The 22,588-nt window shown below is 39.3% G+C and overlaps 1 protein-coding gene and 1 long non-coding RNA gene across 3 annotated transcripts in view; one reads left to right on the top strand and one right to left on the bottom strand.

Moving 5' to 3' along the window:
- Positions 1 to 22,588, bottom strand: part of LOC122230455 (ankyrin repeat domain-containing protein 26-like) — a 62,881-nt gene that overhangs the window by 19,240 nt on the left and 21,053 nt on the right. For both annotated transcript variants that reach the window (XM_042976432.1, XM_042976434.1), the window contains exons 8-12: positions 21,862 to 21,932; positions 21,438 to 21,531; positions 5,909 to 6,199; positions 5,164 to 5,381; positions 3,695 to 3,923 (exon numbers count right to left, since the gene is read on the bottom strand). In XM_042976432.1, coding sequence (XP_042832366.1) covers positions 5,933 to 6,199; positions 21,438 to 21,531; positions 21,862 to 21,932 — 432 coding nt within the window. In that variant the 3' untranslated portion in view covers positions 3,695 to 3,923; positions 5,164 to 5,381; positions 5,909 to 5,932. The remainder of the gene's footprint in view (positions 1 to 3,694; positions 3,924 to 5,163; positions 5,382 to 5,908; positions 6,200 to 21,437; positions 21,532 to 21,861; positions 21,933 to 22,588) is intronic.
- On the top strand, positions 1,401 to 8,220 carry LOC122235906. The gene is made up of 3 exons (XR_006214026.1): positions 1,401 to 1,741; positions 6,945 to 7,060; positions 8,126 to 8,220. It is a non-coding gene; the product is annotated as an uncharacterized LOC122235906 (long non-coding RNA).

Genomic DNA, 22,588 nt, shown 5'->3' with positions numbered 1-22,588 from the left:
GAAGAATGTGCATTCTACTGCTGTTGGATGAAGAGATCTCAATATATCGGTGTTGATATCCGTGTATGTAAATGTATATATTAAGGCCAATATATATGTATGTATATCTGAATACATCTGGTCCAGTGACACATTGGATCTGTGTGTCCTTACTGATTTTCTGCCTTGACGATCCGCCTATTGCCATGAGTGCAGTCTTAAAGTCGTCTACAATCATGGTATTTGTATGTATACATTTATTCATGTTTGTGATTCATCGATTCATATGTGTGGGCGTTTCACTTTGGGGGCATAAACGTTTGCAATTGTTAGGTCCTCTTGATGGATAGACCCCTTAATTATGATAAAACGCCCTTCTGAATCCGTTACTACCGTCTTTGGTTTAAAATCTAGTCTGTCTGGTGGAAGTATGGCGACTCCAGCTTTCTTTTGACTTCTAGTAGCATGATAGGTTGTTCCCCACACCTTCATGTTGTCGCTGTTGGTGGGTTCGAAACCCCCATCAGGCTCTGCAGTGAGAGCATTGACCCTGCTCGGATTCTCTCTCTCTCTCCCTCTCTCTGCACCTCTCCTGCTTGATCACTCACTCTCTCTCTCAAAATACAGAAATAAACATTAAAAAAGAAAAGATAAAAAGAACAATAATTCAAATGAAAACAAACAAACAAACTCAGATACGAAACCAGAGGAGAGTTGTCTGTTGGTGCCTGGGACTGGTGGCTGTGCTGGTCTAGGGGAGGGGCTGTCTGGTCCCATCAGTGTCAGTCTCACTCCCATAGAGAAGCAGTTACCAGGCACAGAGAGGCAGGGTTTGGTGTAATGGGCCTGCCTCCACTGAGGCTCACTGTCCGTTCCCTGAAGCCCCACGATGTAGGTCATGGGGAGAGAAATGGCGACACCCCAATGTCTCCTGCCCACACGAGGTGTCTCAAAACTTACTGTTTAGCTCAGAGAGAGTGTACTTTGCCTGAGGTCATGAAACCAACTAGATGCAGACCAGGAATACACTTGTGGTCTTACCAAGCCTCGAGTTCTATGCAGTTACTTCCTCATAGTCAGGAAAAATACGTGTATTTTAAGTATAACTCAGAGAAAATGAATACATAAAACTTTGTCATGTGGCTGAATAATGTTTAGGTATGAGGCCCACAATAGTAGCTCTAAAACTAAATTACAAATTTTAAAGTCATCAATAAAAATAAAGGAACAGAAATTATGTTAACTCCTTTTAGTAGCAGTCAATTTTTAAGCGCAACTTTTTTAAACCACAGGACAGAGAACTCGAAAGAGAAAATCTTTAGGTGAAGCAAGCAAGCTGAAACTGAGGAAATTCTTCCTGAAAGAATTATTTATTTCTTCCAAAGAAAATTTGGTTTATCAAAATCAATCAACAAATGAGTGAACCCATGGTGTGGTTATTTATAGCAAAATTTCAAACCCAACACAGATTTCTCTTTCCCATCTAGCATGCTTCTGCCTAACCTCTCATCATTCGTTGGTATGTACAAAAGACACAATTCACTTTATTAATAATTTAAATCCAGTCGGAAATTATAGGTGAACCTTCACGTCTCACATGTGGACTTATCTCTACCCCTCCCTCCCGACGGGAAGGGAGAATTACCTAACGGGTGAATTTGGGAGAAGGAGCGAAGCAGTGCTTACGTGTTTCTGAATCTCCTCTTTGAAAAGATGTGCCTGCCCACAGTAACATGAATTTGGGTCTGCTCTCAGCTCTGTGGTAAGCACCCGGCCCCCGGGGTGGGGGTCAAGCATTTGTTTCCTCAATTCACAACTGTGTGGGGAAGTGCCCAATTTAGGAGGAAGCCCAAAGTGGCTAACATAACCTAAATCATATCCTCCAATTTGTTAGTGTGTATTAGTAATAAAGCTACTAAGTTTCTCTCCATCTCCCTGTCTCCTGTGTTCTGAATTTAGAACGAGAAGAGCAGGGTTACTTGCCGCCTACCCAGTGTCACCTGTCACAGCTCCACCGAGAAAAATGACTAGACAGCACTTACAGAAACATTCTCTTCTTCCTTGACTTCATAACTAACGTACATTGTTCAAAGGCCACGCCAACTCGAAAGAGAGAAAAAGTTGAAAGGAACCATTTTAGGAACAAACATGGAAAGTCAGACAAACTGAGGACACAGAGGAGTACATTTGAAATGAAAGAACATGACAAAAGAAGAAAAAAAACGAAGTGAAACAGAGATAAGTAATGTACCTCATAAAGAGTTCAAGGTAACGGTCATAAAGATGCTCCGTGAACTTGGGAGAATGAATGGATCCAGTGATAACATCAACAAAGAGATAGAAAATATAAAAAAGAACCAATCAGAGCTGAAGGATACAATAACAGAAATGACGAATACACTAGAGGGAATCAACAGCAGATAAGAAGATGCAGAAGAACAGATCAACAATTTGCAAGACAGGGTAGTAGAAATCATCCAAGCCAAAAAAAAAAAAAAGAGAGAATTTTAAAAATGAGGCTAGGTTAAGGGACCTGTGGGACAACATCCAGTGTAATAATACTTGCATTCAAGGGGTTCCAGAAAAAGAAAAGAGAAACGGGCAAAGAACTCATTTGAAGAAATAAAAGCTTCATTTTAAAAATTCAAATATTTGTTTGATTTAGCTATTTATAAAATGCTCTACAATCGCTCAGCAAGATATTTTATAAAAGTTGAAACAAAGGTGGTATAAGTCAAAAAAAAAGGAAAAAGAAAAAAGAGTGCCATAAGTAAGAAAGCAATTAAAGATGTATTCTCGTGTAAGAAAACAGCAAATCTTTTAACTTAAAAGAGAAATTAACCTTTTTAGTGTTACAAGTTGATTTCATTCATAAAAAGGACTTACCATGGATTCTTCTTCTTTTTTTTTTTTTTTAAGTAGCCTCCATGCTTAGTGTAGAGCCCAATGCAGGACTTGAACTCATGACCCTGAGATCAAAACCTGAGCTGAGATCAAGAGTTAGACGCTGAACTGACTGAGCCACCCAGGCACCCCCATGGATTCTTCTAAATAGTAAACATTCATATGTCGTTAAGTGTTTGGAGGACGATCATTCACTGACACACAGGGGTGCAAAAACTGGATTATAGCAAAACTTTCAAATGTTTATGAACCACTGCCAACTGAAAATAAGTCCAAGCATCTGAGTGTACCTGCGGTTAGCAGGCAATAACATTTACTTTCTAAAATCAAATTTAAATGAAAGCTTTCCAAGAAATTTAACATGGGTCAGTCTAGTTATATTTACTGAATACAGTTAATGCTAGGTGTCTCTTGTGGTGCACCTGGGTGGCTCAGTTGTTTTTAGTGTCCAAATCTTGATTTTGACTCAGGTCATGATCTCATGGTTTTGAGACCGAGCCCCACATTCGGCTCTGTGCTGAGCATGAAACCTGCTTGGGATTCTCTTTCTCCCTCTCCTTTTGCCCCTCCCCTGCATGCACTCACTCATTCTCTCGCTAAAATAAAATAAAAATTAGTATCTCTTGGAAATGAGAGATCAAGGGACTAAAATATATATATAAAATTTACCTCAGTTCTTTCTTAGCACATATAATTATGACTTTTACTTCATATGTATTAGTTACTTAAACAACTCAGAATTTCACCAAATTAAAAGCAACTATTATATCAGATATCTGAAACCCAAACTAAAACAGATAATATAACTCACCTTCCACAAGGAAGTCTTCCAGTAGTCATATGATGGCCGTGGGTTTAAGGTAGGAATCACTAAGTTCCCTGTTGGAGTAAGGTTTCCATTGAGCACTAAATTACTTTCAAAATGTCCACAATAAGGTGGTTCCAGGCCTGGGCTCACACTAAGGGTCCTGAGTAAAGTTTGGTGCTGCTGTCTCTCCTCAAGAAGTTTTGTATTGCTCTCTGGCAGTCTCTCCTTAGCCCTGTGAAGATTAAAAAACACAAATACATTTTCTTTTTACCTAAATCATTCCTAAATGACTTACGTTTTTTAAGTTTCCATAATAGTAAATAGCATTTGCCATTGAACAGTGTTTTAACACTGAACATGTGACAGAGCACACCTACTATCTAAAATTATACTTTTAAAATTGTTCTAAAGAAATGCTTATGATTCCAGGGGGATTCCTAACTAACAATTCAGACCAGGAAAGGGAGAGAAGTGGCTATCAGTGATGTACATGGCTTAACAAATAATACTTGCTGTCTTCTGGAGTGGCTGTACTGACAGGATCCTTCAGGATGCCGTTATATATACATACTTATATTTAGTAAACCTGTTTACAGATATAAAACTAAAACATTCCTCAAAGACATTTTCAAGCGTTTGCTTTCACCACTCTTGTACATTTCACTTATTATCTCAAAGAAACTGAGCATCTGACACTGAGGAATCATTGAGACCAACAATCTCTAGGGGAGATAGTAGATGGCAGAGGTGTGATCAGAAAGAACTAAAACAGCTACAGAGGCAATTAGCTTATAACAGTTACCAAGGCACTGGAGGCAGAATCTGCCCTTTCTGTCTTCCGTCTTCCACATGCCTCCCTCCCACCATGGTGCTCTTTTTAGCCACTTTGGGAATTATGCTACCCTTCAGCCCTGTGCGAGTCTTTCTGTATTTCACCTGGATGCCTTTATGTAAAGTAGAAAAAGCATAAAGGATAGTTTGTCTCAAGGCCCACTCTAGTAATCATACCAAAGATCACAATCGAGAGAATAAATGTACCAAGCTGCCAGGATGAGTAGTAGTAGTACTTGACCTTTTAGGTTAAAGATGTAATCTTCCAAAAAGAAACTCATCGACATTTCTATTTAGGGTAATTCTGACAAGCAATTTTATAATAATATGCTTCTAAATGAGAAAGCTTCAAACAATGCACTTAAAGACTAGCAGATCCGATCAATGGAAAATATACAGGGCGGGGGGTGCGGGGGGGTGGGGGAAGAGGTCCTGTAAAACCGAAAAAAAGAGGAGGGATGCAAACTGTCCTGGACTAACATTTCAAAGGTGAGTTCACTTAGAAACATCATTTTCCAAACTGACACCATCTAGTTGGCTTTCACTTCCTACTCATCTCATGATCTTGGCTCCACAGAAATTATGCTGTGGAGGCAAATTAATAAGCTAAATTTCTTGTCTATGATTCTCTTTTGACTTACCTGTTCAGCTTATTTCTCAAGGACTTTCTAACTTTTAATTCTTCTAGGTAGAGTTGCCTGTAGGTTTCCAACTCTGTTTTAGTAGAATCTTCTTGAGAAGTCTTCATTGTAGAGACCTGAGATTCCAGATCTCTAATTCTAAGTTCCATTTAACTTCTCGCTGAAGCATGAGCATTTTCTCTTAACTGGTCCAAGTGTTCTCAAGCTGCTGCTTGTGCCTAAAGCAAATTAACAGGATAGTTTTAAAATAGCTATAATCTGAATAATTAATTATACCTGTTTCCTTTAGTTCGGAGTCAATGATTCAGAGAGCAATTTTAAATGAAAAAAAGCTCAAGTGTAAAATATTTATCATCAATGTCAACTGAATTAAATATGATTTATAAAATTAAAGTTCAATCATTCTTGTATTAGTATTCACGCAATCTGATAATTCAAATAATAGAATCAATGACAAAAATTTAGAAGTCAACAATAAACTTAATAATCCAAGTACAGTGCAATTTTTAAATCATAATTTTTCTTTTCCTCTTAATAGTGAGACTAGTTGTTTAAACCATCATTTTTTCTTATCCTCTAGATTTAGTAGGAATAATGATGAAACCTGAAATCTTTAAAGGAACAAATACCTCCAGAAATCTACAAATTACCATAAAGCAAGTAGAGGAAACCCATACAATACATCTATCCAAAATGTAATTTGCAGTGAAATGAATTAAAGCACATTACAGATCAATCAATTAACCTGTAAAAACAGGTTGACTTCGTGTCATTTTTCTACTATGTCCAGTCGTGCTCTTTCTTCAATCTCCCGTTTATACTGTTCCACTTGACTGCGTTCTACCATATTCATTTCCATAAAGTGTTTCAATTTTACTACTTCTTGCTGTAACTTCTTGTTATTGCTCTCTAGTTTTTCACATTCTTCTTCGAAAGCTTTCATTGGTAATAACTCTTGTTGAAGAACTTGATTTTTTGCATCCAGGTGTAGACATTTTGAAGATGTAGTTTCCAGTTCTGTTGTAAAGACATCAGCCTGCATGAATAAAACACTATAGTTTGGAAGTGGAGTGAAAAGAGTCTAACTCAAAACTACTATCAAAATGTGTTTTTCAGATTTTAAGTAATCTCTACGCCCAGTGTGAGGCTTGAACTCACAATCTCAAGATCAAGAGTAACTGAGCCAGCCAGGCACTCAAATTTTTAAATAAACTCATTTGCAATAAAATGTTACCTGTCTTAGTATGTGGAACCGTAAACAACTCAGAAAATCAAGAGACACGTTAAAGACATCAGGTGTTACTGAAATAGATCTTTGCTATCATTGTCGTTACTACACAACATTTGCACTTGATTCTATACTTTTATTTTTCTATGATTTTTTTCATATCTTTCTTTCATACAATAAGTCCCCTCTTAGGAGAAAGGCTCTTAGCCCTTCCCCCATCTTAACACTCCATAACTTTTAAAGAAGTTTTAGCAATATCATATTGACTTATGTATGCCCAAGTCAAAAAATACGTCTCAAGATAAGACTCTGAAAATAAGACTCTAATTCATGAATCTAGAAGTAATGATTCTAATGCCACGGCCTGTTTCTGAACAGCAAATGTTTTATGCTAATGTGAACTGCATTCCCAGGAGAAATGATTCTCTGGGATGTGTTAAGAAATCACATCTCCCAGTATAAAACTTTAATTGAATGATCCACGTATTTTTTTGAGGCAAAAACAAAAATTTAATTCAATACTGTTATCTTGTAATCCTTTGTTACTTTCTAGAAAATAAGAGATCATACTAAACAAAAACAACAACAACAACAACAAAACTGGCTGGAGTTTCAGTGATGCTGAGTTGGGAAGGACTTCCATCCATTCTATATGATTGGTAAGACAAGGTGAGTGGATGTGGTGGTTTTATAAATTCGTTGATACTTCTGTGAAAATCCCTCCCCTTAAATATATGCTGGCTTCAGTAACTGGTTTCTAGTGAACAGAATATGCAGAACTGCTGTGATTTTTAAGGCCCGCTTAGAAAATGTGATACAGGGGCGCCTGGGTGGCGCAGTCGGTTAAGTGCCCGACTTTAGCCAGGTCACGATCTCGCGGTCCGTGAGTTCGAGCCCCGCATCAGGCTCTGGGCTGATGGCTCGGAGCCTGGAGCCTGTTTCCGATTCTGTGTCTCCCTCTCTCTCTGCCCCTCCCCCGTTCATGCTCTGTCTCTCTCTGTCCCAAAAATAAATAAAAAACGTTGAAAAAAAATTAAAAAAAAAAGAAAATGTGATACAGCTTCCATCTGACTTTCTTTCTCTAGAGAAGCTCACCCTTAGAACCCAGCCACCACGTTGTGAGGAATCCCAGGCTACCTAGTGAGTCTTCATACTCCAGCTGAGACTAGCCAACGTCTTAGCCAAGGCCAGCCTCAACAGCCAAACACGTGTGTGAACAAGCCTTTAGATGATTCTAGTCTCCAGCTTCCAGTTATGCCAGCTGATGCCAAATGAAGAAGAAATGAGTTGCCCTACTCTGCTCTCCCTAAACTAAAGATTGGTGAACAAGAGAAATGCTGTTTTGAACTACTAGGTTTTGAGGTGGCTTATTATGCGGCAGTAAATTGCTACCACAGATACTGATACTAAAAATGGTGTGCTGCTATTCAAAAAAACCTAAAACTAAACTTCCTTTGAACCAGGAGGTAGGTGGAACCTGGAAAGATGTAGAAAAGCGTAAGAATGAGACCGAAAAAGGGCCTCCACAAGACTCTTAGTGGAAACCTGATGGCCTGTGAAGAGGCTGACAGCAAGGGTTTCTAAGCAAGTGAAGAAAATGACACTGGAGGAAAGGGAAGTCATGCTACAAAATACCTGAAAGTAAAACGGATAGGAAAGAGAAACTAAAGAAAGACTATGCAACTGAAAGGAACCAGGACTTACTGGGTTCAAGTATCTGTTTCTCGTTTACAGCCTCTCTACATGTTGAACTGTCAAATAATGCTAAAATAAAGAAATGGCTTTTGGGTTAAGAGAAAATCCAGGGTGCTACCAGGAAAACAGAAAGATTTAAGGTATGCCTCCAATTTCTTTAAGGATCTTGAGTATAAGATTTTTTTTAAAGTGGGTTCCACACCCAACATGGGGCTTAAACTCAGCACCCAGAGATCAAGTGTCACATGCTCTACCAACTGAGCCAGCCAGGAGCCCCAAGAGTAGACGAATTTTAAAGGCATTGTCATATAAGAGCTTCACAGGAAACCTGAAGCGAAAAGCTTATCTCAAAAGGACTTGGGAGGGTCGCTTTGCTAAAACACGGCATGAAATCCAGTAATATTCACAGAAAACTAAAAAAAGTTAGAGATTAATAATAGCAAAACATACTATTTGCTCCCTTGGACTAAAAGAGACCAAATAGTGCAAAATGAAAAGAGGCTTTGGGTCTTAGAAGTCCCACAGGGAGGAGGCAGGATGAAAAAACAGCTGCAAATACAGGTCATTCCTTATGAAAAGGAAGGAACCAAGAGCTCAAAGAGTAAAGAAAGGGAAGAGACATGGAGAAAGTATTCCCGTGGTTAGGACTAAGTCCTAACTTAAGAACTGACAGCGTACATCAGGCTATATTTCAAAACTCTTATGGACTAGGGTGCTTCCCATCTTCTTTTTCTGAATGGGACAGTCTTCAGCAGTTGACTAGAATGTTGCATTTGTGAGTGATAAATAACTGTCTCTTTCGTTCTCAAGTCCTCATATTGAGAACCCTTGCACTCAAGGGGCTATACTTCAGATACCATAACCCAGGCAGCTTATCCCCACTGCACCTATGATAGTAAGATCTTGGACTCAAGCCCTGAACCTAATGCCATGATAACTGAGACTCGCAGGAGGTATTGGAGGGGGAGGGGAGTGAATGTATTTTTCAGGTGGGAGGAATACAAACATTTGTGGCCAGTGGGTAAATTATATTGCTTTTTAAAGGTGTCCATAGGTTTTAAATATTAATTCCATTAAAAAAAGGCCATGGAACCACCTTAGTGACTTGCTCCTAATGAACAGAATATGTGACTATGATCCTGTGTGTATTCCAAGCCTAGGTGACAAAAGGCGATACAGCTTCTGCCTTGCTCTGTATCTCAGGCTGCTTACTTGGAATCTAGCTCCCCATCTAGTGAGGAAGCCTAGGCCACAAAGAGGGTCTAGGCGTGTCAGTTTAAGTGTTTCTGCTGCCTCCTGAACTGAAGTCCCAGGCAACAGCCAGCATCAACCACCAGATGTTAGTGAACAAATCTTCAAGTGGATCCAGCCCCAAACCTTTCAGTTGCCCCACCTGAAGCTGAGCGGGGCAGAGACTAGCTGTCCTGGCCACACTTTTCCTAACAGATTTGTGAACAAAAGAAATCTAACCTTTGGGGAGTTTGTTAAGAAAAAAACAAAGATGATAAATTGCAAAGTGGATGAAAAAAAAGAGATGACACCTAAACTTGTATAGGAGAAATTGGTCTCCATTAAAGTAGGATGTAATAAATGTTAAGATTAATTTATTAACAACCAATGGTGCTAATGAGAAGAAGCAGATAACTAGAAGCAAGATCTAAGAAGTTTTTCTCTCAGTTTTTCCCCAGTTAGGATCATATTAGCTGCTCATTTTCCATATATGGCCTTTATTATATTGAGGTATGGTTCCTCTAAGCCTACTTTGTTGAGGTTTGTATCATGAATGGATGTTATAGTTTGTCAAATTCTTTCTCTGCATCTATTGCAATGATATGATTTTATGCTTTTTTGAAAATTATGTGATATGAGGTATCACATTCATTGACTTGCAAATATTGAACCACCCCTGCAAACCAGGGATAAATCCCATTTGGTTATAGTGAATGATTTTTTTTAATGTTTATTTATTTTTGAGAAAGAGCACAAGAGGGGAGGGACAGAGAGGGAAACACAGAATCTGAAATAGGCTCCAGGGTCCAAGCTGTCAACAGAGCCTGACACTGGGATCAAACCGACGGACCATGAGATCGTAACCTGAGCTGAAGGTGGATGCTTACCTGACTAAGCCACCCAGCTGCCCCTGCCCCCGGTGAATGATTTTTTAATGTATTGTTGGATTCAGTTTGCTTATTTTGTTGAAGATTTTTGCATGTTCATCAGAGATGCTGGCCTGTAATTCTCTTTGTGGTGTCTTTATCTGGTTTTGGTATCAGGGTAAAGCTGGCATAGAATGAATTGGGAAGTTTCCCTTCATGTTTTTCTGGAACAAGTTGAAAAGGACAGGATAAACTTTCTTTTTCCTTTTTTTTTTTTTTTTGGATTAGCTCTTCTTTACATGTTAAAATTTACGTCTGAAGTCATCTGGTCCTAGACTTGTGTTTGTTGAGAGTTTTTTGATTCCTGATTCAGTTTCCTGGCTGGTTATTGATTTTTTTCAAATTTTCTATTTCTTCTTGTTTTAGTTTGGTAAGTTATATATTTCTAGGAATTTATTCATTTCTTCTAAGTTGTCCAACTTGCTGGCTTACATTTTTTCACAATATTCTCTCATAAATGTTTGTATTTCTGTGGTGTTGGTTCTTATTTCTATTCATATTTGTGGTTTTATTTATTTTGGTATTTTCTATTTTCTTGATTACTCTGGCTAACACCTTATCAGTTTTATTAATTTTTGCAAAGAACCAGCTCTAGGTTTCATTGATCTGTTCTAGTTTTATCTTTTTGTTTGTCTATCATTCATTTCTGCTTTAATCTCTTTTTTTAATTTCATGTTGAGAGAGACCACACATGAGTGGGGGATGGGCAGAAAGAGAGAGAGAGAGAGAGAGGGAGGGAGGGAGAGAGAGAATCCCAGACAGGTTCCATGCCGCCAGCAGAGAGCCTAACACGGGGCTCGATCTCACAACTGTGAGATCATGACCTGAGCCAAAATTGAGAGTCAGACACTTAACCAGTTAGGCCACCCAAGGGCCCCCTGCTCTGATCATTACTTGCTTTCTTCTGTTGGCTTCAGGCTTCATTTGTTGTTCTTTTTCTAGCTCCTTTAGGTGTAAGGTTAGGTTTTTTGAAATTTTTCTTGCTTCTTGAAGTAGGCGTATATTACTATGTACTTCCCTCTTAGGACCACGTTTGAGCATCTCAAAGGTTTCAGAGTAGTGTTTTTTCATTTCCATTTATATACACATATTTTTTTAAATTTCTTCTTGTATTTCCTGCTTAACCCATTCCAGTGTACTAGCACGTTATCTAACCTGCATGTATTGTTTTTAATAATTAAGGCCTGTTTTTATGATCCATTCTTGAGAATATTCCATGTACACTTGAAAACAACGTGTATTCTGTTTTAGGGATGGAACGTTCTGAAAAAATCTCTTAAGTCCAATCTGGTCTGCTCTGTCATTCAAAGCCATTGTTTCTTTTTTTTTTTTTTTTAATATATGAAATTTATTGTCAAATTGGTTTCCATACGACACCCAGTGCTCATCCCAACAGGTGCCCTCCTCAATACCTATCACCCACCCTCCACTCCCTCCCACCCCCCATCAGCCCTCAGTTTGTTCTCAGTTTTTAAGAGTGTCTTATGCTTTGGCTCTCTCCCACTCTAACCTCTTTTTATTTCCTTCCCCTCCCCCATGGGTTCCCGTTATGTTTCTCAGGATCCACATAAGAGTGAACACATATGGTATCTGTCTTTCTCTGTATGGCTCAAAGCCACTGTTTCTTTGGTGATTTTCTGTTAAGATGTATTTTTTGGTGATTTTTTTAAGATCTATTGATGTAAATGGGGTGTTAAAGTACCCTATTACTGTCTTATTATCAATTAGTTCCTTTATGTTGGTTTTTTGTTTTATGTACTTGAGTGTTCTCATGGTGGGTGCATATTTACAGTTGTTAGATCTTCCTATTGGATTGTACCCTTTATTATGATATAGTAGCATTCTTTGGTTCTTGCTACAGTCTTTGTTTTGGGTTTTTTATTTATTCTGAGAGAGACAGAGTTGGGGAGGGACATAGGGGGAGAGAAAATTTCAAGCAGCCTCCATGCTGTCAGCCTGGAGCCCAACATGGGGCTCAAAGCCACCAGCCATAAGATCATGACCTGAGCCAAGACCTAGTCGGGTCGCTCAAATGACTGAGGCACCCAGGTGTCCCACAGTCTTTGTTTTAAGGACTCTTGTCTAACAAAAGTATCGATATTTTTTCTTTTAACGTGATAAATTTTTCTCCATCCCCTCGCTTTCATTTTTTTAAACAGAATTTATTGTCAACTTGGCTAAAATAAAGTGTGTACAGTGTGCTCTTGGTTTTGGGGGTAGATTCCCGTGGTTCATCACTTATAGACAACACCCAGGGCTCATCCCAACAAGTGCCCTCCTCAATGCCCACCACCCACTTTCCCTTCTTACCCACTGCCCCCGATCAACCCTCTGTTTTCTGCATTCGAGTCTCCTATGGTTTGCCCCTCTCCTTCTCTGTTTGTAACTATTTTTCCCCTTCCCTTCCCCCACGGTCTTCTGTTAAGTTTCTCAAGATCCACATAAGAGCAAAAACATATGATATCTGTCTTTCTGTGACTTATTTCATGTAGCCTAATACCTTCCAGTTCCAACCACATTGCAAGAGATAGCACGATTTCACTCTTTCTCCTTGCCAGGTAGTATTCCAGTGTATATATAAACCACATCTCTTTCTCCATTCATCCGTTGATGGGCATTTAGGCTCTTTCCACAATTCGGCTATTGTTGAAAGCACTGCTATAGACATTGGAGTACATGTGCCCCTATGAATCAGCACTCCTGTATCCTTTGCATAAATTCCCAGTAGTGCTATTGAGGGGTTGTAAGGTAGTTCGATTTTCAATTGTTTTCAGGAACCTACGCACTGTTTTCCAGAGTGGCTGCACCAGTTTGCATTACCACCAACAGTGCAAGCATCCCCTCACTTTCAATGTGCAGGTGCCTTTATGTCTAAAATGAGGTTTTTATAGGCAGCATACAGATGGGTCTTGTTTTAATCCATCCTGTCACCCTAGGTCTTTTGGTTGGAGTGTTTATTCCATTTATATCCAAAGTAATTATTGACAGGTATGTATTTATTGTCATTTTACTACTTGTTTTGTGGTTGTTTCTGGAGATTTTCTCAAATCCTTTATTGTTTTTCTCCCTTTGATGTCTTTCTAATTTGCTTTAATGATATATTTGGATTTCTTTCTCTTTATTCTTTGCATGGTTATTAGTGGGTTTTGGTATATGATAAGCATTAATTTGTATATCACCTCTTCTGCGTGTAGCAGTCTATATTAAGTTGATGGTCACTTAAGTTAGAGCTCATTTTTTTTCTCCTCCCCATGTTTTGATAAGCTATTATATTGTATATCCTTTTTGGGGGCATTCCTTGACGATTTTTTTTTACAGAAATATACTTTTTTACTGGTTTTACATTTCCTGCCTTTATACTGTCACTTTTGATCTCTCCTTTCCACTCAGAGCCCCTGATAATATTTCTTACAGGCTGATTTAGTGGTCACAAACTCCTTCCATTTTTGTTTGTCTGAGAAATTCTTTATCTCTCCTTCTATTATGAATGATAGCCTTACTGGATAGAGTATATTTGGCTGCAGATTTTTCTCATGCAGCACTTTGAATATATCATGCCATTTCCTTCTGCCTTGCAAAGTTTCTGTTGAAAAATCTCCTGCTAGCCTTGTGGGTTTTCCCTTGGAAGTGAATGACTTGTTTTGCTGCTTTTAAGATTTGTAGCAGTGGGGCGCCTGTGTGGCTCAGTCGGTTAAGCATGACTTGATCTTAGCTCAAGTCGTGACCTCGCAGTTCGTGGGTTTAAGCCCTCCAGTGGGCTCTGGACTGACAGCACAGAGAGTGCTTGGGATTCTCTCTCTCTCTCTCTCTCTCTCTGCCCCTCCCCTGCTTGTGTCTGCGTTCTGTCACAGAAATAAAAAAAAAAAGCAAAAGCAAAAAACAAAACACTAAAAAAAAAGAAGATGTTAGCAGTATATTTTGCAAATTTAATTACAACATGTCTTGGGTGTTGACTTTGATGGAAGTTCTCTGTGCCTCCTGGATCTGGATGTCCGTTTTCTTCTCCACATTAGGGAATTTTTCAGCTGTGTCTTCTAATCAATTATCTGTCCCCTTCTCTCTGTCTTTTTCTTCTGGGACTCCTATCATATGAATGTTTTTACATTTGACGGAGTCACTGAGTGTCTTAAGTCTATTCTTGCATTGGATAATTCTTCTTTGTCTTCTTCAGTTTCACTGCTTTCCATTACTTTGTCTTCTAGGTCATTAATTTGTTCCTCTGCTTCTTCCAGCTTGCTGTTCATTTTTAATGCACTCTTCATCTCTGATTCTTGAACTCTGTTATGTCTATGGTAAGGGTCCCTCTGATGTCTTCCATTCTTTTCTCAAGTCCAGTGAATATCCTTATGATCATGGTTTTAAATTCTCTATTAGGCGTGTTATTTACATCTGTCCCATTTAGGTCTCTGGCCATGGCCTTATCCTGTCCTTTCATTTGGGATAAATGCCTCTGTCTTTTCATTTTGTCTAAGTATCTGCCAGCTTCTGTGTGTGAGAGAAGCCAGTTATGTCACCTGCTCCTGAAAGTAATGGAATTAGGAAAAAGACGTCATGTAATGCCCAGGGTCTAGCACTTCAGGGAGTGTCACCAGTGTGTGCTGCATGTGTTCTGCTGTTGTGTTCTGGCTATGCTATCCTTCAGGCCAGTCGTCTGCAGAGGCTCTCCTTGCCTGGGCTGGTGAGTGTTTGGTCCCTGGCCTGAATGTAGCGAGTTTTAACTAGGTGTGTTCTGGTCTGCTTAGGAAATGAGACCTGTCACCACCTCTACTGGAACTGAGGCCAAGGGAAACTCTCTGGTTGGGAGATGTGGTGTGGGCAGGCATTTGTCCTGGTCTCCTGGGGGAGGGGTCTGCTGTGCTGGAACTCAAGCAAGAGTGATTGAGAAAGGTAGTTCCACCAGAGTGCAAGGGGGTGGCGTTTGGTGTAAGCAAGTTAGGTAACCAGAGTTAGCAATGCACTGCTTCCTGCAGGCGGCTTTATGTTTGTGGTGAGGGGCAGGAGAAGGAGATGGTGCCAGCCAGCGGCTTTGTTCCTACAGACAGGTCTCTCTGAACTTTGCCTCTGAGGGTCGTGCTCTGAGAAGAGCAAATAATCTACCCACTGTGTGCCCCAGGCACTCTTCAGACCACTGTATCCATGCTGTATGCTCCCACGTTGTTTGCCTGCCCTCTGTCCAAGAACAGTGCAGTACCTCAGGACTCTAACCCATCTAAACCGGATGCCCTTTAAAACTCCAGACTTTAAGCACTACTGGTTGCAAGAACTCACGAAATACAGCCCCTCTTGTTTTCCAAGCCAGTGGGTATGGGGATATGTTCTCTTTGTGCATTCCCCTGTGTGTTCCTCTCTCTCATCCTTACCCACAACCTCGACTCCCTCCCCTCTGCAGCAGCCAGGGTATGTTTCTCTTCTAGGCGACACTTCTGCATCAAGGACCTTCTTTGATGTGGCCTCTTTTCTCCCTTTTGTTGTGGAGTTTGTTCTGTCAGTCTTCAGGTCAATTTCTGGGGTATTTAGGGTGAGCTGACTGTTATCTAGTTGTATTCGTGGGATGAGGCAAGCCTAGAGTCCTCCTACTCCTCTGCCATCTTCCTGTCTCTAAGATCTTTTGCTAAGATTCCCTTCAATTTCAACAATTCTTACAAGTAGGCTGGAATGCCTCTTTAGAATTTCCCCTCAAGTTAAGGTAGAAGCACAGACATACGATTTGAAGCACAATAGTTGAAAAACTAGAAAGAGTCAATTTGATAACCAAAATTGGGCCTTTGATCTGATTTCAATTAAAGGAAATAGGCAGCTTTGAGTATTTTTTAATCCATTGAATACTCAATCTTCATTCTCCTTTCCTCAGTGAGGAAATAAAGAGACTGTTATGGAATCATTTTTCATCTTTTCAGTAGCAAAACAAATGTACTGTCCTTTAGCACTACTTAAATCAACTGCACATTCTCCTTTACCTTACTCCAACCTTGTTTGTGTGGGGAGGTAAGACCATTTCATCTTTGTGTTGTCCCACAATGCTTCTCCATATCATACAAGTTGGCTTCAAAAATTTTTTTGTCATTCAAATTACCAATCTACTATTTGTTTCTGATAAATCAACTTAATACTACCTCACTTTGTACAGCTGTATTATTTGAATGATGTAATGTTTATTCCATTAATTATATGCCGAGCTATAACGTCTAGCTATGCATATCTTTCTATTTAAGTGAAAGAAGGGGATACAGGCTACTGTGTTTTCCAAGAATGTAGGATCTGTGCCAAGAACGGGATTAACACCAGTGTTACACACAAGAACCAGGTCAGAAGAGGATCTCATTGTGAACTGCAAGATGATGGATTAGCAAGATTGCTTAACAGGAAAGAGGAATAGCCCAGAGTTAATCTTTTCCTTCCTAGATGGTGAAAACTATGGATGAGTCTATGCATTATAATGAGATAATAAAATATAATGAAGTAAACGGTAGACTGAGTCAAGACATCCTATGGCCAAGATTTGATGGAAATGAAAGTGGGCAGCACTGACTGAGACACTAAAAGTTTGCACAGGCGGGGAACCTGGGTGGCTCAGTCAGTTGAGCCTCAACCTCTCAGGTCATGATCCCAGGGTCATGGGATCAAGACCCCTGTCAGCCTCCACACTAAGTGTGAAGCCTGCTAAAAATTCTCTCTCCTCTCTCTCTCTCTCCCTCTCCCTCTCTCTCTCTCTCTCTCTCTCCCCACACACCCCCTTGTCCTGCTTGTGCATGCTCTAAAAAGATATATAAGTAAGTAAGTAAATAAATAAATAAATAAATAAATAAAAAGTCTGAACACACTAAAGAAAGAGCATTTTATCTTTTTGAGCCTGACTTCACATTGAGTCATGGGGTCAGCAAGGCATAGGCTGGCGAAAGGGTCCTTCAAGAAGCAAAAATCTCTATAGGAGCAAAGTTAAGTTCTACTACATTGACTTTTTATTATTACACAAGTGACTGGTAATTTGCAAGATAACTAGGAATAAGTTTTCATAAAATTTGATATGGTACTGGCATAAGGACAGACATATAGATCAATGTATTAACATTGAGAATATAACAATAAACTCTCACATTATAGTGAACTGATTTTCCACAAGGGTGGCAGACAATTAAATGGAATAAGAATAGTCTTTGTAGCAAACGGTACTGGGACAGATGGATATCCACATGCAAAGTAATAAAATCAGACCTCTACCCCATAGCATATATACAAAATTAACTTAAAATCTAAGAGCTAAAATGATAAAACTCTTAGAAAAAAGCTTACGTGTATATGTTTGTGACTGGATTTGGCAATGATTTCTTGGACATGACACCAAAAGACAAAAGCAGATTAAGTTTACTTCATCAAAATTAAAAACTACTATGCTTCAAATATCACCATCAAGAAAGTGAATAGGCAAGTGACTAAATAGGAGAAAATACCTGAAAATCCCATATCTGCTAAGGGATTTGTATGTAGGATATTTAAATAACTCTTCCAATAATGAAAAGACAATCCAATATAAAAACGGGCAAAAGAATGGATTAGTTCTTTAAAGACGATACAGAAATGGATAATAATCACGTTCAAAGGGAGATGTTCGGGGTGCTGGGTGGTTCAGTCAGTTAAGCTTCTGACTTGGGCTCAGGTCACAATCTCACGGTTTGTGGGTTCGAACCCTGCATCAGGCTCTGTGCTGACAGCTGGGAGCCTGGAGCCTGTTTCAGATTCTGTGTCTCCCTCTCTCTCTGCCCCTCCCCTGCTCACACTGTCTCTCTCAAAAATAAAAGAGACATGTTCAACATCATTAGTTCTAAGAAAATGCAAACCAAAAACCACAAGATGCCATTTCATACCCACTAGAATTGCTATCATAAAAGCAACAGATAATGACAAACATTGGCAAGAATCAGGAAAATGGGAACTCTCAAAAACTGCTGATGAAAATGTAATGTTGCTGCCACTTTGCAAACAGTCTGGCAGTTCCTCAAAAGGTTAAACTAGAAAAACAATTGTTCTAAACTTATTTGAGAGAGAGTGCACAAGTGGGGTAGAGGGACAGAGGAGAGGGAGGGAGAGAATCCCAAGCAGGCTCCATGCTCAGAGCAGAGCCCAATGTAGGGCTTGATTCCACAACCCTGAGATCATGACCTGAGCTGAAATCAAGAGCCGGCCACGCACCCGGCTGAGCCACCCAGGTGCCTGCCCCTCCTCAAAAGGTTGAAAAAACAAAACAAAAACAAACAAAAAAGGTTTATTTAGCAGAGTTACCATATGAAGCAGCAACTGTATTTATAGGTATATACCCAAGAGAAATCAAAACATGTTCACATAAAAAGTTGTTCATTACACAAAAAATAACCTCACAATGGATGAAAGACCTCAATGGAAGACACGAAGCTATCAAAATCTCAAGGAGAAAGCAGGCAAAACCCTCTTTGATCTTGCCTGCAGCAGCATCTTATTCAAAACGTCTCTGGAGGCAAGGGAAACAAAGGCAAAAATGAACTAGGGGGACCTCATTAAAATAAAAAGCTTGTGCACAGCGAAGGAAACAATCAACAAAACTAAAAGGCAGCTGACAGAATGGGAGAAGGTATTTATTTGCAAATGACATATCAGATAAAGGGTTAGTATCCAAAATCTACAAAGAACTTCTCAAACTGAACACCCAGAACACAAGTCATCCAGTGAAGTAATGGGCAAAAGACATGAATAGACACTGCTCCAAAGAAGACATCCAGATGGCCATACAAATCAAAACCACACTGAGATACCACTTTGCGCCTGTCAGAATGGCTCACATGAACAACTCAGGCAACAACAGATGTTGGTGAGGATGCAGAGAAGAGGATCTCTTTTCCATTGCTGGTGGCAATGCAAGCTGGTGCAGCCACTCTGGAAAACAGTATGGAGTTTCCTCAAAAAACTAAAAATAGACCTACCCTACGACCCAGCAATTGCACTACTAGGCATTTATGCAAGGGATACAGGTGTGCTGTTTCGAAGGGACACATGCACTGCCATGTTTATAGCAGCACTCTCAACAATAGCCACAGTATGCAAAGAGCCCAACTGTCCACCGATGGATGCATGGATAAAGAAGATGTGGTATGGGGTGCTTGGGTGGCTCAGTCGGTTAAGCGGCCGACTTTGGCTCAAGTCATGATCTCGCGGTCTGTGAGTTCGAGCCCCGCATCGGGCTGTGTGCTGACAGCTCAGAGCCTGGACCTGTTTCAGATTCTGTGTCTCCCTCTCTCTGACCCTCCCCTGTTCACGCTCTGTCTCTTCCTGTCTCAAAAATGAGTAAAAAGTTAAAAAAAATAAAAAAAATAGATGTGAGATATATATATATATATATATATATATATATATATATATATATATTCATTCCATGGAGTATTACTCGGCAATCAAAAAGAATGAAATCTTGCCATTTGCAACTACGTGGATGGAACTGGAGCATATTATGCTAAGTGAAATTAGTCGGAGAAAGACAAAAATCATATGACTTCCCTCGTATGAGGACTTTAAGAGACAAAACAGATGAACAAAAGGGAAGGGAAACAAAAATCATATAAAAACAGGGAGGAGGACAAACACAGGAGACTCATAAATATGGAGAACAAACTGAGGGTTGCTGGAGGGGTTGTGGGAGGGGGGATGTGCTAAATGGGTAAGGGCATTAAGGAATCTACTCCTGAAATCATTGCTTCACTAAATGCTAACTAATTTGGATGCAAATTTAAAAAAATAAAAACTAAAGATACAACAAAAAGAATAACGTCCCGCGCACCACCAAAAAATTTCTCAACCCAGGAAGCCTCTGGTTGGGGATTCAGGAGATAAGGACCTTCTAGAGAAGTCAGAGCTATGGACTGAGTTGGCTGAAAGCTAAGCTTTTCACAGGGAAGACCTTAAAGTGGCAGCTAATTTCATGCCATAACCTTAATTCTTTTCTATAGGGATCTACAGAAAATCCCTCGTTATTCTTTAATAAGCTTCATCAGTTTTAGATATTCTTACAAATTTTAGTTTTTGAGACCTTAATGATTCTTTAGGACATAGTAGCAGGACAACGCCTAGCACTCTCCTTCATAGAAGACTGATCAACAGAGTGTCATGTTACTCGCATGAAAAGTTCCCTAATACAATGTGACTCATTTATAAGAGGTCTAGAAAAGAAAATAATTTTCAATGTCTCTTCGGCCACAAAAAGGACCAGTCAACAGAATGTTCTAGTTCCCCTGACGGGTATAGCTGTCCAATGAAACTTGCATGTATATTATATAGCTTTTGTGACTGACAGAAACGAGTTGGTCAGTGTATCTACCTCATTGCTCCCACTTAGGATTTATAATGTGAATCCTACAAAGGAGGGTGAGAGTGGGATGACATTAACTGTTCCGCTTGAAAAACAGATGGGGTTTCACTAACTATCAGTAAGTTAGAATCCTGAATGGCACATTAGTCTCTTCTGAGATTGAATTGTGAAATCTCTGAAAGGCTGATGAACTCAAGGGAGGGGAAAAAGAAAATGAGTTTCTGAACTTGCAAAGGTAGGAGCACTATGTTACTAGATAAGGCCCTGACAGAGCAGACATTTCTGCTATTTTACTGGCATTTCTTTTCCTTTACAAATCCAACAAAAAGTCCATTCCTTTGAAAAGGACGTTTGCATAAGGACCTGCTAGTCATTCTTGATGAAGACAATAAATTGCAAACTTGTAATTACAAATTACAACTAATCACCATTAACATAACCCGTTCTCAAACTCTCACTGAAGGGTTGAGACTACAAGAGAAAGTCAAAATTCAAGATGAAATGATCACTCAAAGTGTGCGGAAGTTTGAAACACACTGAAAAATATTAGCAGGGACTCACACATCTGTATGCCAACGTTCACAGCAGAATTATATACAATAGCCAAAAGGAGGACTAAACCAAATGCTCACTGCGGTATATATAAATTGTTGCTTTTCTTAGATTCTCACAATATTTTTATTTAAATCTCACTACAAACATCAATGCTTTATGAATTCAGTCGACTTCATCTATATAGAAGAATTACATCACTAGTAGCAAGCAGGAACAATATCAACCAAATATTTTGATCAGGGAGATTTTCCATATGATCAGTGAAATAAGGATTCCTTTCAGTAGGACAGGCATTAAGAGATCGACTTACCATACTTGCCTTTAGCAAGTTGCTCTGAAGATCTTGAATTTGGGCTGCTTGATGTTTGATGGTTTCTTCTTGCCTGGCATTTTTAACCTTTAGCCTAAAATGCAGATCTTAAGATAATTATTCTCACACATAGTTTTAAAACAGTACCGTGTAATTTCTGAACAAATGAGGGTATTACAGAAATTCTTAAAATTGTATCAAGAGGAAGATTTGGGAATTGTACCAATTTTCTCGTTGTGTTTTGTGGTAATGGTGCAAAATTGAGAGATAAGATGCCAAAATTTTGCATTTCAAAATAGCTCAAAGCTGGAACTTGTATCCAGCTTAACAATGATATACTGGCATAACTAATACATTTCTCATAGTACACTGCTTATCTGCTTTACAAATAATCAAGCTATTTTCTGTTAGGTTTAAATTCTACTTTAGCATATGATCTTTCATCTTCTCAGCGTATCTTACGGCCTCTGCATGTCGTTCCTGTGCTTCTTGCAACTAAAATAAAGAAAAAAAATAATTTTAAATACCGACAATCTAGTAGAACACCATCACCTGTTTCTGTACCTAAATGTTTTTGCTTTTTGTTTTTTTTTTACTTGAAAGAGAGACAGAGAGGGAGAGAGCACACACAGGTGGGAAGGGAGTCAGAGGAAGAGACAGAGAAAATGGCAAGCAGGCTGCAAGCTCAGGTTGAAGCTTGATGTGGGGCTCGGTCTCATGACCGGTCTCATGATGTGGGGTTTGGGATCATGACCTGAGTGGAAATTAAGAGACAGGACCCTCAACCAACTAAGCCGCCCAAGCGCCCCTGTAACTAAAATCTTATTGGACCCAGCCACACCCTCCTCTACATGCTGGTTGACGGCTACTTTGAGGTCATAACAAAAGAGTTCAGCTTCTACAACAGAGGCTATGGCCTACAAAGCCGAAAACATTTCAATACTGTTACAGAATAGTTTACCAATCTTACTCTCCTACAAAAACATAACGTTGTTAATGTTTTTAAATTACATACGATCAGATAAACATAAAAATATATCTACTGGTCAAATGGAGGAAATATAGGAATTTACCTTATGGTAAACATTTCTGTTTTCATATTCCAAGCACCATATCAACTATGATTTTACATATTCACATAGGTGAATGAC

Source organism: Panthera tigris, chromosome F3, assembly GCF_018350195.1.
Source record: "Panthera tigris isolate Pti1 chromosome F3, P.tigris_Pti1_mat1.1, whole genome shotgun sequence".
Lineage (NCBI taxonomy): Eukaryota > Metazoa > Chordata > Mammalia > Carnivora > Felidae > Panthera > Panthera tigris.
The sequence above is the reverse complement of the archived record's forward strand: the minus strand, read 5'-3'. Positions and strand labels throughout refer to the sequence as shown.